At 34.5% G+C, this 15983-nt stretch overlaps 2 protein-coding genes across 3 annotated transcripts; one reads left to right on the top strand and one right to left on the bottom strand.

Moving 5' to 3' along the window:
- The first annotated feature begins 11090 nt into the window (after positions 1-11090).
- On the top strand, positions 11091-12849 carry LOC104787915 (ATP-dependent Clp protease adapter protein CLPS1, chloroplastic). 2 transcript variants are annotated; one of them, XM_010513575.3, is made up of 3 exons: positions 11091-11382; positions 12058-12214; positions 12374-12849. In XM_010513575.3, the coding sequence occupies exons 1-3, from the start codon at positions 11319-11321 to the stop codon at positions 12633-12635; spliced, it is 483 nt and encodes a 160-aa protein (XP_010511877.1). In that variant the 5' UTR covers positions 11091-11318; the 3' UTR covers positions 12636-12849. The 2 variants fall into 2 exon arrangements, with proteins under 2 accessions (XP_010511877.1, XP_010511878.1); XM_010513576.3 differs by having other exon boundaries at positions 11218-11382; positions 12061-12214.
- On the bottom strand, positions 12825-14909 carry LOC104787914 (GDT1-like protein 5). Its single transcript, XM_010513574.3, has 12 exons — positions 14770-14909; positions 14607-14675; positions 14305-14364; positions 14169-14216; positions 13998-14086; positions 13869-13905; positions 13736-13786; positions 13538-13651; positions 13392-13453; positions 13233-13305; positions 13055-13138; positions 12825-12971 (listed from the first exon to the last, which is right to left on the bottom strand). The coding sequence occupies exons 1-11, from the start codon at positions 14785-14787 to the stop codon at positions 13067-13069; spliced, it is 693 nt and encodes a 230-aa protein (XP_010511876.1). The 5' UTR covers positions 14788-14909; the 3' UTR covers positions 12825-12971; positions 13055-13066.
- Between the last annotated feature and the right edge of the window lie 1074 nt (positions 14910-15983).

The raw sequence follows: 15983 nt of genomic DNA, 5'->3' as shown, positions 1-15983 counted from the left end.
TTTAAAGTCAAAGTCTTTACAGCCAAAAATAACAGCCGTTACCAATCAGGGCCTCTAAAAGCTGATCATAATTATTTACATCTATATATGCATCTTCATGTACTATTATTATTTTGAGTGTTTGAATCTGGAGACATGATCTCCTCCAACACACGCATTCAGGAGCTCTCATCACAATAGTTTCCATGCTTAGCCACTAATGAAGAACAAAATCAGGACTGTCAATTAGGATAATTCTATTCAACAATAATATGGTATCAAGGATATTTTTAAAATATCTGCATGATTTAACAGCTGGACGAAGCAAATGCAACAACAGTGAAACCAAACTAAGATCACAACATGATTCCCAGAGAGTTAATAGCTTTAGAGGCATTGAGAATAAGATGAAGAGAATTAAATCTAGTGGCCACGTATGGACCTTCTATGTCTTAGTGGACGCTTTCACTAGGAAGCTCATTGGACGGACATTCAGGCAAAGTTCAGAACTGAATATCATTTGGAAAAGAAAAAAATATCTTTGTGTTTGATCTTTTTTTGTATATTGTGGATGATTCAAATTTATACTGACTATAATAAATGATTCTACTAGAACTGCTTGGATACATCATGAATTACATCGTACATCTGCTTAGAAACAACATACAATTATGTTTTTAAACACAAGTGACACTAAAAATAATCAGGGATTAGGTAATAGTGATACACACAATCAATTGTTTGTGAATTCCTTGTAAATGTAATAATTTATCACAGGAGGCACACATCTAATACATCAAATTACCCTTTTTCGGGAAACCTTGTTGTCTTTGAACATATAGCCAAATTAATGATGTGTCTTTGTAAATTACGTTCATGAAGATATAATAGTGCGCTTTTTGATGAGCACGTATAGAAAAGACTAGATAAACAAGAGGAGGAAGAGTTTTGTCCAAAAAAAAAAATCAAAAGGAGGAAGAGTAAGCACCAACCTTTATAATTGAAGCAGTTTCAGAGACAAACCCCATCGTACTTCGAATCTTTGCTTAGTTAGCTTATCTTATTAGAAGAGGGAACCCTCTTAATTAGCACCATATTTCTGCCTTGGCCGCATATAGAAAATAAAAAGAGAGAGATGAAACAAGAGTCAAACGAGAACCAACCTTTAGAGTTAAAGGAACCGATCTGATAAGGCCATGGATACCACGAGATCCCAGTCCATCAATTCATATTGTGAAAATATCTTTTGTCACAGAGAACAATGTAAATTTTTGAAATCCAAGGTTTACATATAATGTGCCACCTCAAGCTCCAATTTTTTGTTTGGCTAGAGTAGTATGAATCTAATCATTACATGTAAAAAGAAAGTCGCGGCCCAAATCTCTATATCTAATTATGATGGCGAAACAACAATATGTTATCATTCAAAAAAATTGATAGCTTGAGTGTTAGTGTTTTGAAAAAAACTCTCCACTCTAAAGTTCATTTGACATATAATGCATGTTTTATTAAATCTACTTCTTCATAAATTTATGATTGGTCAAGGTAGTTTTTTTTTTTGGTCAAGGTAGTTAATATGCAGAATGTATATGTTTTGAGTTGGATTTTCATTGTTCACATGTGTATATTATGTTTGAAATCATAAAGAATATAGGAAATTTCTGATAGAAATGAGAGATTTTTTTGGTAAGTTTTTAGATATTCATAATCATTTATTTCTAGCAAAATCTGATAATTTTTCCTCTACTTACATAGAATGAAAATAATAATTGCTCTCAAATACTGTTTACACTTTGTTATTAAATTATTGTAAGATTTAAATACTTTTTATTGTTGGTTTGTAAACTGTGGATATGAGCAATTTTTGTTCAATTATGTTTTTAATTTGACGGTAAAATTTCTTAGTTCTAAAATTAGGAGTCACATTCTTAATCTGATATGACAAAGATATATACTAAAATAAATAAGTGATGATGTTAATTAAAGGATTGAAAATTAATTATGGTTTCAAGTATTATGAGCTTGAGATATAAAGATAAATGTGTTTAAAAAAAAAAAAAAATCTTGTGGCAATATAGATTACTAAAATATGGAGAAAATAAACAAAAAAATAAATGACTATTATATATGTTTATTATTATAATATATGAGCGATCAAATCTATGAGGGCATAAGCAAATTATCTCTATCTCGATTACCAATTTGTTAATGAGATATGTACTCGCTATGATATTCTCATGTCTAAAATGGATTCTAAAAAAAAGAAAATTGTTTTTGAGACAATATCTAGACAATATCTCAAAACCATTTCGATAACTATCATATCATTCTATGACTTCTTTGCTTGTTGGTATTGCTTTGCATTGTGAAGTTAACTGTTTGGTTTCACTTTCAGAATTACTTGAATACTTCTTTGCTTGTTGGTATTGCTTTGCATTGTGAAGTTAACTGTTTGGTTTCACTTTCAGAATTACTCGTTATTCGGTTTAACTTTTGAGTTTGGTTTTTCTTTGACAATTAATTGAGTTAGCAAGTTTTTTCTCTAAGACCCCTTAAGATCTCCCCTTCTTGGCCCTTCACACCTTTAATGTTGTTTGAAAACATGATTTTTTTTCCTTTGAGAACAAATTTTCCAGATATATATCATCATAATCTTGTGCACTAACTAATCACCCACCTTCCATATCTGTTTTTTTGTTACCATTTGCATATGCTTCTAGATTTTAGTTAACAACGAAAGAGAATGGAAGATGATAAGCAAACAGTTAGGATAACTATATCTCAAAACCATTAGGATAACTATCAATTCATATATGGGATTGGTTTGATTTTTTTTTATCATTAAGAAAACAAAGATGTTTAACTAGGAGATAAGCAAAGATCAGATTCATTGCAACATTCTATTAAATCAGTTTGTTATTAGAACTTATCAATATCTTACTTTACATATAGACACATTTGTTATCTCAGTTTGATGGACAGAGGAAGCAAATACATTATACATGGTTGGTCTTATTGTTATGGTGTGGGACATAAATTTAAACGAGTCCATTATCTGTATTTATTTAATTGTCGTTCTAGGCTATTTTGAGTAGATTAAGAATTTAAGTTGACTATATTAACCTTACAAACAACATTAATTTTTTTAAAGTGATTTTTGAGATAGTTTTAGACGTGAGGCTATAAATGAGATTCTTTAACAAAACTTACATTGAAAAATGTGAACGACATGTATTGTAAAACATGAAAACAAATATAGAACGACAATTAAAACAAAACGGAGGGAGTACTTTATTAGTTAGCACATGTTAATAATTGTTTTTATGGAAAAACAAACAACGACTACCTAATATTTATAATTACATTTTTATTTATATGAATGGTAAGTTTTGAGAAGAAAGCAGATTCAAAAAACTGATCATAATTATTTACATCTATATATGCATCTTCGTGTATACTATTATTATTGTGAGTGTTTGAATCTGGAGACATGATCTCCTCCTCCAACACACGCATTCAGGAGCTCTCATCACAATAGTTCCATGCTTAGCCACTAATGAAGAACAATAGTGTTAGAACTGTTAAGGAAATTATTACATTTACAAGGAATACATAAACTATTGATTTTGTGTGTATTACCTAATCCCTGATTATTTTTAGTGGCACTTGTGTTTGAAAACATAATTTTAATGTTTTCAATGTTCACGTTGCCAAATCTTCTCTTGTGTATTAAATGTTCTTGATGCAACCAAATTCTGCTTTTGTCATTCGTTTTATCTTCTTTCTTGGCTTATTCAAATTTGTAGTATTTGGTTTGATCCTTATCTGTTTAGTTTCTTTCATTATGAAATACAAAATGGTTCATATATATATATATGGTTCGATCGATTCCTTGATTAAAAAAATAAAGAGTAGTATGTATTTTATTAGACATAATCGATAGGGTCATATAGATTTTTCTGATGGATGATGATAAGCAAAGATATGATTCACTTGCTCACTATGTTCATATTTTAAAATAGTAGTATGTTATAAGAACTTGAAATATCTAAATCCATGTATAGAACCTTTCTTTATTTTCTCAATTTGATGGACAGAGGAAACCCAGGAAGCACATATATACATGGTTGGTTTCGTTGTGGTGGTGTGGGACATATAAATTTAAACGAGCTTGCTCCCATCAATTATTAATTCTATTAGCTTTTTTTTTTTTCACTGAATGGATTATATTAAAAATGAAGAATACGGAAAGATTACAAATCACAAGATAAAAGACGAGAATGAAATTATAGAGACACAATGATCTTTCAATAACCTGCAACTAGAAGAGGAAAGGATTTTACCGATACATTGTTTAAACCAAAAACATCTTTTCTCGAGACTGATTGAGCTCTCGAAAAACCATAAGGACTTCCTGCATACCAAAGGATGATAACGGGCTTCAACACAAATGGCCATAACAAGAGAATAGAACTTGGTTTTCTCCGCATAAGATGCATCTTTCTCTATAAGTGCTTTGTCAAGAGTCTCCCGAGATATAACCATAAGATAAACTAGACTCACTTGAACCTTTCAACGCCACAAAGACCAAGTAATTAAGCTAAAACAAGCCTTAATTCTAAATAATCTAATCCAAGCACAACAAAAGCTCAATCCCCAAACTAACAAAGAGATATAGTCGAAGATGAGAAACTTAGCCCAAACAAGAGAGACTACAGCCCATAAAGGGAAGCTACATAACCTGAGCAACTGATGATACCAGATCTTAAACAGTTACAATCTGATCAGAGCAAATAGGGGATAAAGTAAGGAAGACAGTAGGGACGAACAGGATACCGAGATAATGAAGAGTCGAGATCCAAAAATGCAAAGATTTGTCGAAGAAAAGAGAGGGAAGAGCCGTCGCAAGGAGAACCATGAGCCTCCAATTTCGCGTATACTCAGCAAAGAGAATCAGCGGTCATAATTGAGCCTAGCCAATATTCCCCTCCGTGAATCGCAAACACAAGCAGCAGCCTGAGCACACCAACAACCATCATATCCAAAGAATCTGGAACCCAGGACACAATCTCGCTAGATTTGAAGCTCCACATCTGCAACTCCACATCGCCAAAAACCACCATACTTCCACCACCGCAGGATACAAATACAAAGACTGAAAATTAAGCATGAAATTGAAAGAGGTGACTGACGCCGTCGCTAGATGAGCCGCCACACGCCGGTCGGAAGCTTGACGAAAGTTATGTGTTAAGAGAGGCGGCGAGAGAAAAAACATTGTTTTGGTTTCTTTGTTTGTTTTTATTTGTATCATTACATACCCTATTGGAACAAATTTAGTAGATTACTATAAATTTTGATATTAATTCTATTAGCTAGCACATGTTAATAATTGTTTCTATGGGAACAAATACATTTATAGTTTTATTTATATTTTCTTTTCCAATAAATTATTATAGATTTGGTTCAAACTTCAAATGAATTTGTAATTTTAACAATACACTCCATCTATGTGAATAATATGGAAATGATATACTCGTTTATATTTTCTGATTTCAGAAACTACAAATAACGATCAAACGCAATGTAGGTGAGATCCAAATTCTCCAAACTTCCAAAGATGTGTGCAACATGAAAGGGACATCGAGACAAAATAGCACAGTGAATTAAAATGGTTATAGTCACACAACTAAAAAGGGATGACAACATATGCAAACATTAAATTCTAAGTTGATGTTGTTTTTTTTTTTTTTTTATCAAACAAGTTTCCATTAAACTTAAATCCTCAAAGAGAAGGATTCATACAAAGAGAAGCATAAGAGGTTACAAAGCTTAACAAGGTTACAAAGCATATATAGATATTGGTTCTATGAGTTTTCCAAGAACGTGCGAGTCTTTGGGAGGCTAGCAAAGCTTGAAAGATCTGTTTAGACCATGGTGGAAGTGCATTTGAAGGCAAGCTCCGTGATTTCTTCGATCAGCAATTGATCAACAAGCTCTTGCAATATATGCAGTGGAGCGTTTACATAGGTGGTACATAGGTGGAGTGAGGGAGGATGCTCTCGCAAATAAGAGAATGTTCAAAACAAATTGATCAAAGTTTAAATCAGTTTCTGGCAGTTCTCATAACATGGGATGAAGCTACATCCGAGGCTCTAAGAAGATATGTGCAATATTGTAACAAAGCAGGAGGGTCCTCCCTCTCATGAAGCCAATGGCCATGGAGGTTAAAGAGTCCCATACAAAGCTTGTAGCCGATATTGCATTGTAATATTAAGACATACCCGAGCTTACATCCTAGTGGTAGTTGAAGGAGATTGAAGGATATGATTGTTTTAAGGTTGAACCTAGGGAAAGGAAAGCAAGATCGTAACAGAGCAGGTGGGTCCTCCCTCACATGAAGCTCATAGCCATGGAGGTTAAGGGTTCCCACACAAAGCTTGTTGTCGGCTTTGTTGTGATGCATTAAAATAGACACTAGGTTGGAACCAAGAGGCAAGTGGTAATGATACAGACTAAGGGGTTCGGTGGGATGTTGGTATACACTTTCCAGCTGATCTTGACAAAGGAATTTATCTAACCATTCTAGAAAGGCAATTACACATCTATGTGATTGTTTGCGGCCAACCAAAATAGAGTCAGAGTGACCTAACCGAGGTGGGTTCGATAAACTTCTATAGGGTCGAAAGAGCTTCAGGATCAGACATGTAACCAAGACTAGCCGAAGTACTCTATCTACCAGGGTTTGCGGATGAGAGTTGGGCTCAAACTTGGATTGAGGGGACAGAGGAAGAATTTGGTAGGGAGCTGCATTGAGGGCGTGAGTCGTCAAAACTCAGTCCAGCAACAGGATCGACATAAAGCAGAGTGGTTTGGTTTGTGAGGCAAATCGTCATTGGATAAAGCGGCAGATCGGAGGAGAGCATAGCCAAAGCACAAACTAAAGAGACCAAAGATGCAGGAGGGGGATACAAGGTCACCATGATTGACGTTTTTATCGACCAGATCTCGCGCAGTTCCAGCGTCAAAACAGAGCTCACTTCTAGCATCAGCCAAGTAGAACCCTTGGTGATGGGGTTAGGACCCAAGGAGGGAGGAGGTGATGGGATTGACTTCAAGAGGAACCGGTAAGAGAGGCAAAGAGCAGTACACACATGGAGCCCAAAGATCTCAGATTTATAATCGAATGGCTGGAGTCTTGAGAGAATCACCTCGTTGAGACAAACTACCGGTTGAGTAGACGAGAGAAAACGGAGTTGAAGCTGGAGGATGGCCGGAGTAGCGTGGCAAACCAAAGAACCTCCGGTGAATTCGAAAGCGGTCCAAAAGCAATTTTGATAACAGAGGAGAGAGAGGCAGTGAACGGGAAGCAGCCCAGCGGCGCCGATTTGAGACGACTCCGCCGGGAAGAGGAGTCTCGGGAGTTGTGCCAGGGAAGAAGCGGCTAGGGCGAAATCTCTATTTTTAGCCCCCTAGTAACTGACCTCAATTCTTGATGTTGTTTTTAAGCCTTAAACATTAAAGTTTTACGACTTAAAATATACCAAAACGCATTTAACCAATTAATTTGAGCAATTTTAAACGTGTTTTGGTAAATTTTAAGTCGTAAAAGTCACTCACTCTAAACCATTTATGTCTATTGTCTTACCAATAGATGTAGTCTTTCCACCTCCGTTCACTCCAACAATCATTATAACAGATGGTTTTCTGATACACCACAACACATAACCGAACTTAAACCCTAGTCTTCCATAGACCCAAGGCATATGATACAAAGTAACAGAGCAAAATGAAGAGAACCTGAAAACCATTTGAAGCTCTGTCTTGCTGTTTTTCATAGCCAGCATCTCTAACACACTTTCCTTCAATGCATTTACACCATTCACAATTTTGGATCAACTAAGCTATAAATCCTAATTCCTAACATGTAGGTGTGCTACATATTTAAAATATATAGTTTGGATTAACCTTGATCTCGCTTCCTGATTTGAGTTTCCTTGACATAATATCCTCTCTTAGCTTCTCAACAATTCTAAATGTAATCTTGGGTCCAAAATCAGACACCAATAGCGCGTGCAATTGCAAATTCCACGATTAGATAAACTCCATTCACATCCGAAACTTACAAAATCGACAATAAAAATTAAGAGGTTAAAAGGACTTTTTCCAATTCATCGAGAACTCAGTATGTTTCGACGAGATTCCAAAAGAGCAGAAACTCGTCGATAAATGCTAGATTCTTCCTAGTTTGGAGAATTCGGAGAAAACCTTCTGCACGTCGCTCAATGTGAACAAGATGGAAATGATGTATTCATTTATATGCTTTGATTTCAAAACATGAGTAACGATCAAAACTGTGTAATGATTGTAAAAGAGACATAAAGACAAAATTGTGTAATGAATTATAATAGCTAAACCACACAACTAAGAAGGGACAACAACTTAACCATTAAACCCTAAGTTGATGTTGTTTTTAAGTCGATAGATATCCTAATAGTTCTACTAAAATTACTTATCATATTTAATATAAGTATATTGAATAATCCAAAATATGAAAAAAAAAAATCAGATTTTTATGTGAACCAATTTAAGGGATTAAAGTGCACACATCTTGACCAAACACACATATCTTTTCATATGAGCAATTCTTATATTATTTTCATTTTATCTTTATAATTAGATGACAGATTATAGAAATCTTGCTACAAATAAAATTTTTAGTTTCTTTATGATTTCTCATATACATATGTGAACTACGAAAATCCAACCCAAAACATACAAATTTCCATACTAACTACCTTGACCAACCATAAATTTATGAGAAAGTATATTTACTAAAACATGCAACATATGTAAAATGAACTTTAGAGTGGAGAGTTTTTCTACTGAAAAAACAGGGTGTACATTGCGCTAATTGAGAGACAGTGAACAATCTCCAACAATTGTGTGAGTTAATAGTATCCTCACATGAATATGTGAGGATAGATTTAGAAGGTAAGATAGTGGTTATAATCAATTTAAACTCTCACAAAAAGTCACATGATCAGCTCTTGAAGTCTCATCGGGTGATCTTTGCTATGTCTGAAGACATTGAAAACACCCTTACTTGCCTTGGAGAAGACCAAGAATTATCTGACTAGCTCCATCTCTATCTCTTTTAGCTTTATTGTGTTTAATTCTTGACAGACTCCTTCTCTCACTTTTATTGTGTTTAATACTTGTGTGAGGCCTTTTATTGTATCTAATTCTTATATGAGACGCATTAAATTTTTTTTTTTGCTTAAATGAGAGTGATCTTCGTGGACATTTATGTTGATTGCAGCAGATGAATGTTTATATAGCCATGAACCTATTATAAATTGTCGTCGAACATATTATGGAACTAAAATTTGTCACTGAAACATTTAAAACAGCCGCCGGAATAAACCGCAACAGTTAACAATGTCGCCGAAATAAGTCGACTATCGCAGAATATTAGACGACCAGTTATTGTTCCAAAACAGTAGCTGCGTCTCTTTTTTTTAAACACCACCACCATTATTTTCTGCAATTTTGTGTTTAAAGTAACAAAAATACGGTTTTTTTTGTTGTTATCGCTAGTTCAGCGATCATCAAAAAAACATGGTCTAACGCTTAAAAAGTTGATTTTTTAATAATAACACTTTAAAAGTTGAGTTTCTAAACTTAATATTGTTGTTTTTCCAGCATGATTTATGTAGAAGTATAGGAATGTCTAGAATATTCTAGAGTATATTTGTTAATAATTATTATATCTTTATATATAGAAACTAGGTTAATTAGCTTCACATTCTATTCCCTATATAAGCATATGTAATTCATTGTAATCATCATAAGAGTCAATATACAATTCTTCCGTTCCTAAACTCTCATCAATCTATAATATGGTATCAGGGCATATTTGCTCTTGAGTTTAGATCTAACGATCAAACTCGTTTTATTTTTATTAGCCAAGTGCTTCCACATTCAAGTTAATCATGAACCTCTGAATCTAAGCTATCGAGCTTCTCTTTGTTCAGATTTGTCATCATAGATCTCTGAATCTAAGCCAAGTGCTTCTTCTTTTTATTTTTCTTTATTTTGTTAAAAAGAAAAAATTATCTTATTCCAGTTTTCAAGCTATCGATGCTTCTTCAAAATTTTATTTATTATGTTTCAATTCAGTTTAAAAAAATATATAAAATTGTTATTATAATTTTCTCATGCCAAAGTGCTTCTTTCTATTTAATTTTCTTTTAAAAAAAACCAAAATATATATATATATATATATATATATGTATATATATTTCTTTTAATATTTTTGTCGTTCTTTTTTTTCTTTCAAAAAAAAAAGAAAAAGAAAACTTCATCGGATCTCCTTCCATAATCAAGCAAACTCCAATACAACGATCTCTCTCATAAAGACGTTTCCAGATCTGGCTGTCACCACCAACAACATTGTGTTCATCCGTCGTCTCACAATTTCTCTCCGTCAAATGTTTCCACATCATTGATCAATCTCAAACTGCTGATTCCACCGTCTCTTCATCACTCTTTTGAGATTAAGGAGCCGTGTAGAAGTATAAGAATGTCTAGAATATTCTAGAATATATTTGTTAATAATTATTATATCTTTATATATATAAACTAGGTTAATTAGCTTCACATTCTATTCCCTATATAAACATATGTAATTCATTGTAATAATTATGAGAGTTGATATACAATTCTTCCATTCCTAAACTCTCATCAATCTATAATAATTTATATCTGACTAGATGTATAGACTGGCATCGAGAAGTTTTGATTCTAATTCAACCTAAAATTGGGAGATTGAAGTCTCGTTATTAGAAGTAAACCTTTGATTTCAAATTTTGTTGTTGTTCACTATGGAAAAAAGATATTAGCACACTATATATGGCATAAGTAATTTAGAACATGAATCAGGAATTTAATCTGTAAATAATCGGTGAAATTATGAAAAATGATTTAGGATAAGAAAATGAAAAGAATAGCAAAAATGTTGTGATACCATATAATTGAGATTAATCAACTGTAGATTAATAGAGAATTATAAATGTTTGTATGATTAAAATTAAACCGGAAATATTTTACAGATTCTAATTTGGGTTGAACAAACCGAGACGGTCAGACAAAAGTGGTTAAAATCCCAACAATTAAAACGCAGCGTTTTAAAGGGAACAAACGTGAAACCCCATAAACCACACCAATTTCTGAAATTTTTCTCTATGTGATTATAATTGTTCGGTCCTGATTAATTCTGCGATTTTTGAGAACTGAGAAGAACTCGAGAGAGAGAGAGAGAGCGAGCGAAGAAGAGACCAATGGAGACTACGATTTGTGGGAGATTAGCTCTCGCACCATCCACTCTCTTCAATTCTAAATCAGGTTTCTTCTTCTTCTTCTTCTTCCTCTCTTTATCTCTGATTCCGTATCAACGTGAATCAAAGTTGGAAACTTGAATTAGTAATCAAATTCAGGACTTTTTCTGTGTTTGATTTGCTCATTCCAATTGCTACAAACTGATTTTGACGGTTGATTTTTATTATTTAGACATATGTGAGGGCAAATTAGGTGTTTGGAAAGAGGCATGCTTTACACTTGTCTGAAACTATCCTTTGTCCGAAACGAAACAGAGAATTATTATTTGTACAATAGAACTTAAATCACTTATGTGTTTATTGAAAGGTTATGTTCTTAAAAGATGTGTTGATGTTTCTGAGTTCTGACTATTCCCTTTTAAAAAAAGATTCAGACACTTTATTATCTTTGTGGCTTTTGTAGTTTGTGATTTAGTTTTTTACCTGTTTGGTTGATTGAGTATTCTTGTGAATTCTAAAGTATTAGGGAAGTTCATTAGTCCAGCAACACACTTGAATCTTGAAAAACACTTAAAAATGAGTTAATTGGGATATAATATGAGGGTGCTGCAGCAAGATAAGCTTCAATACCAAAAAGTGGTTCCTTATTGCAAAAACGTCATCTTCGACCTTAGGGATCTTTTTTTCTCTGATATCTTGTGATAACAGCGGATCTCTCTCTCTCTTACGTGGATGTGTACAGGAGGGGACAAACATTCACTCTCAAAAGGACCATGTTTGAGTCGTGGTGTTCTTATGACCTTGTCTACATCTGCCGCATTAGGTAAAGGAGGGGGTGTCTTGGACAAACCCATTATAGAGAAAACCACTCCTGGTCGTGAATCCGAGTTTGATTTGAGGTATGGCTCAAATTGCCAAATTCATATGCTTAAATGGGTAGTATTCATCTAGGACAGATTCTCGAAGAATGTATTGTAATCAAGACTGCATAGTTTTATGATCAAGATTTAGGTTGGAAAAAATGCTTATTGTGATTCTTTCGTTGCTGTGTGATTCAGGAAATCAAAGAAGATGGCTCCACCTTACAGGGTGATACTACACAACGACAACTTCAACAAGAGGGAATATGTGGTTCAGGTGTTGATGAAGGTAATACCAGGTATGACTGTAGACAACGCAGTTAACATTATGCAAGAAGCCCACATCAACGGTATTGCAGTTGTGATCGTCTGTGCTCAGGCCGATGCAGAGCAACACTGTATGCAGCTGCGTGGTAACGGCCTTCTCAGTTCTGTTGAACCCGATGGTGGAGGCTGCTGAAAATAGTTAAAACTCAGTATAGATTTTCCCACCTCCCATGGCTCTCTATTTTAGTCAAAAAAATTTGTCCTTTTAATGTATATAATATCAGTGGTACAAGACTGTTACTATATGCAATGAACCTTGCCCCTACATAGATCTGTTATTGAGTTTAAGTTTTTTTTCATATGGAACGTTGGAACTTCAGAATGCAAATAAACAAAACTTTATTGAAGTCAAATGGTGTTACATAAGAATCTTTCTGATTCTGTTATCACTATTGTTAATGTATCTAAGCGTAAGGCAACGACGTGTTTCAGCTTCATCTTGCCATAAAAGCATTCAAATCCGAGAAACCTGCAGTTTCAAGACATGGGGAAAACTTAAAGAGGATATGACTGTCATTGCCAAAAAGATAATAGTTGCAACTGAGTGAATACCATATGGAGGTATCAAGCATCAACCGGAGTAAGAAACGACTGGATGCCAAAAATAATGAAAAGCATTCCACCGGAAAGAGCCACCTGCAACACATTAGACCCATTAGATCAAAACTCTTACACATCAGAACTTTACTTCAATAACTGAATAAAGAGAGGTGATATCATAGAACATTACAATTCGTTCGGATATTTGAGATGCTAAGCTCTTGCCACCAAGCACAGCAGCTGTGGTGCACAATGTTTGTGCCCTGTGCAAGCAGAGAGATTAGTAAGCTGTAAGCAGTAGAGAAAGAGCTATCAGTTTGATATAAATCATTATGTGTAGAAGGCTTACAAAATTCCGCCAAGGACCACGCCAACTGGATTTTCATCTGCAGCCAAACCAATTGTCGCAAGCTAGAAATAGAGTAAGTTACAGTGAGTATATGTGAAGCAGTAGCTAAAGTGGAACCAAGCAAACTGATGCAGAAGGAAAGTTACCTGACTCTTGTCACCCCACTCACCAAAGAAGTTAATTGAAAACGCCTTGAGAAAAATGGGAGAGAAGAATGCAGTAAGGAATGGTCTTTTCTGCTTTTTCTGTTCATCTTCAATCTACAACAACAGAAACAAATTATATAAACCTTTGTGTACCCTCCCTCAAGCAGTCTTGAATTTTTTGAAGATCAAGTTCCATACCTTACTGCTGTCTTTTTTCGATTGATCTTTAGTCTTCTTCATATCAGAATCCTTTGATATTGAACAACAAGTGTCAACCCAAAAGCATTGTCTCTAAAGATGAAAAAAAAGATGTACAAGAAGAACAACTAACCAGTTCTGCTTCAACTTCTGCCAATTCTTCAGAACCCCTGTATATATAAAAACAGATTTGGATGAGAAAATGCTAACTGAAATTGGTGGAAACAGATATTGTTCCTCAAAGTCATCTAAATTCTCTTACCCTGCTCCTTTAAAACCGTCCCACAAAGACCATAACCCGAAGCCAAAGAACAAAATTGTTGTTATATGATGGGTCCATTTACGAGAGATCTGCAAATAGTAAGTTCGAATCAGCGTCTGTGTAGTTGCAAATTCATAGAGATTCTATTCGTAACAGGCACAAACATCTTACCAGATTTGGAGCAGCCCAACCGAGTGTAGCAGATAGAATAGTCATGACCTAAAGTATAAGCAACAAAATGAGCTTTTTTCTCCACTGAACTCAACTCAACAATTGTATTAAGACATAGGGGAAAAAAAAAACTTACAATCAAAGCTGATAAACAACCAGCCAACACAAGTCTCCTAGGATAACGCATCGCCAAAATCTGGTTACAGAGTAAAAAACATTAGCTCACAGAAGAAAAACATCATCCCTACAGCAAGCTACTACTACTGTTCATGTTGATAACAAAAAAAAGTCAACAGCTTTGATCAAAGAACATAACCACATCAACATCTCAACTTAGCTAAAATTCTCCAAAACTAAACAAAGAAACGATCATCAAAGCAAAATTTGGATTTAAATTGTTGCTAAAGCTTCAAGCTTTTGAGTATACAGAGAACTTACAGCAGCAGCAAAGAACGTTTTGTCACCAACCTCGGAGAGGAAAGTCATAGCGAGAGATTTAGTAAAACCCTACAGAAGAACCCTTCATCAATTTTAGCTTTGATTCCAAAACCAAAAGTATAAAACTTTGAATTTGAGAGAAGAAAAGTAAACAGCTTCAAACCTGCAAAAGCGAACCCATGACTGGCGAGAATCACGGCGGAGCGAATCTGTTGCCGGCGAGGCGTTGAGCTATCTATAGTCGCGTAAGAGAAGGTAAATGTTTTTTTCTTTTTCTTGGGATCTGTTTGGTGGGAGTGTGGAGAGCATTAGGAGGACTGTGTTAAAAAAAAATAAGATTCTCATTGGTCAGATCTTGCCACGTGGAAGAATACGATTCGAAGATTTTTGCTTTGTAGGACTCATTGGAACGAACCTTAGCTTTAACAGGTTTGACTCATAGAGTATGTTCATTTATTAATGTTCCACTAAGAGGCAATTAGTACATAGGATTAGGAACCATACATGAGTTGTGTAATGTGTTACAGGTTTTTTATTTACAACAAAAATAGATGAGACAATATATAAGAACTGATCACAAACTAGGGCGGTTTACCAAATTGTGGATAAAAGCATTGTCACATAGGCTCCAGCGGAAACTCCAGTAGAAAAGAAACCATGTCGACTGAGGATTCATGAGTTTCCGCTTCATTATATGGTTCTTCAAAAAATTTCATGTTGCAGCTTATGTTGGTTGTTTGTCCACAGTGATGAGGGTTACCTAAGTAGCTCCGAATATATAAAGGGTTAAATTGTTGAGGCCTGGAGGGAGGCCTGATTAAAACTAGGTGTGTAAAGGACATAATGAAGTGTTATGCTTGTATTGATAATAGAATGTATACTTCTCGTTCACTAAACCAAAACGATGTGTTGCTAAGAAACAAAAGTACCACAAAAGTTACATGAAACTAAGAATAATGAGATAAAATCTTTCATTTCTAGCTTTCTTCTACACTCGTAGTTAAACAGTCATCAACCAATGAGGAGAACTATATGATGTTGTTTCATATAGTAATTTTCGTACAAGTTTGCATGGATCAGAGTAACTAATTATCTGACAGAGTTATAAAGGTTAAGATCTACAGAAATGTTGATGGAATAGTCCCGGTAAGACACCCTACTGAATCCGAAGCTCTAGGGCGCCTCAGACCATGTTTATCGGCAGTCTTTTAGAGGGGTTCATATTGTTTTGGAGGAAAAAAATAATTCAGAACAAAAGAAAAATGCTAAGGGAGGTTGCTATATAATATACTCATCTTTGCTCTAAGAGGCGCTACGTGTCGTTTTTTTGTTGGCCAGAAAACAAATACACAAGAGAATTTTTTTTTTTTGGGAAGC

This window comes from Camelina sativa, chromosome 5, assembly GCF_030686135.1.
Source record: "Camelina sativa cultivar CO46 ecotype springtype chromosome 5, ASM3068613v1".
Classification (NCBI taxonomy): domain Eukaryota; kingdom Viridiplantae; phylum Streptophyta; class Magnoliopsida; order Brassicales; family Brassicaceae; genus Camelina; species Camelina sativa.
Note: the sequence above shows the minus strand (reverse complement) of the source record. Positions and strands in the feature narration are given on the sequence as shown.

Excerpts from the sequence above, each read along its gene's own strand:
- LOC104787915 (XM_010513575.3), top strand. The coding sequence starts at position 11,319 with ATGGAGACTACGATTTGTGGGAGATTAGCTCTCGCACCATCCACTCTC. Across the intron at positions 11,383-12,057 it reads TCTCTTCAATTCTAAATCAG|GAGGGGACAAACATTCACTC; the intron begins GTTTCTTCTTCT and ends GGATGTGTACAG. Across the intron at positions 12,215-12,373 it reads GAATCCGAGTTTGATTTGAG|GAAATCAAAGAAGATGGCTC; the intron begins GTATGGCTCAAA and ends TGTGTGATTCAG.
- LOC104787914 (XM_010513574.3), bottom strand. Across the intron at positions 14,365-14,606 it reads AAACGTTCTTTGCTGCTGCT|ATTTTGGCGATGCGTTATCC; the intron begins GTAAGTTCTCTG and ends CTCTGTAACCAG. Across the intron at positions 14,087-14,168 it reads GTTGGGCTGCTCCAAATCTG|ATCTCTCGTAAATGGACCCA; the intron begins GTAAGATGTTTG and ends TACTATTTGCAG.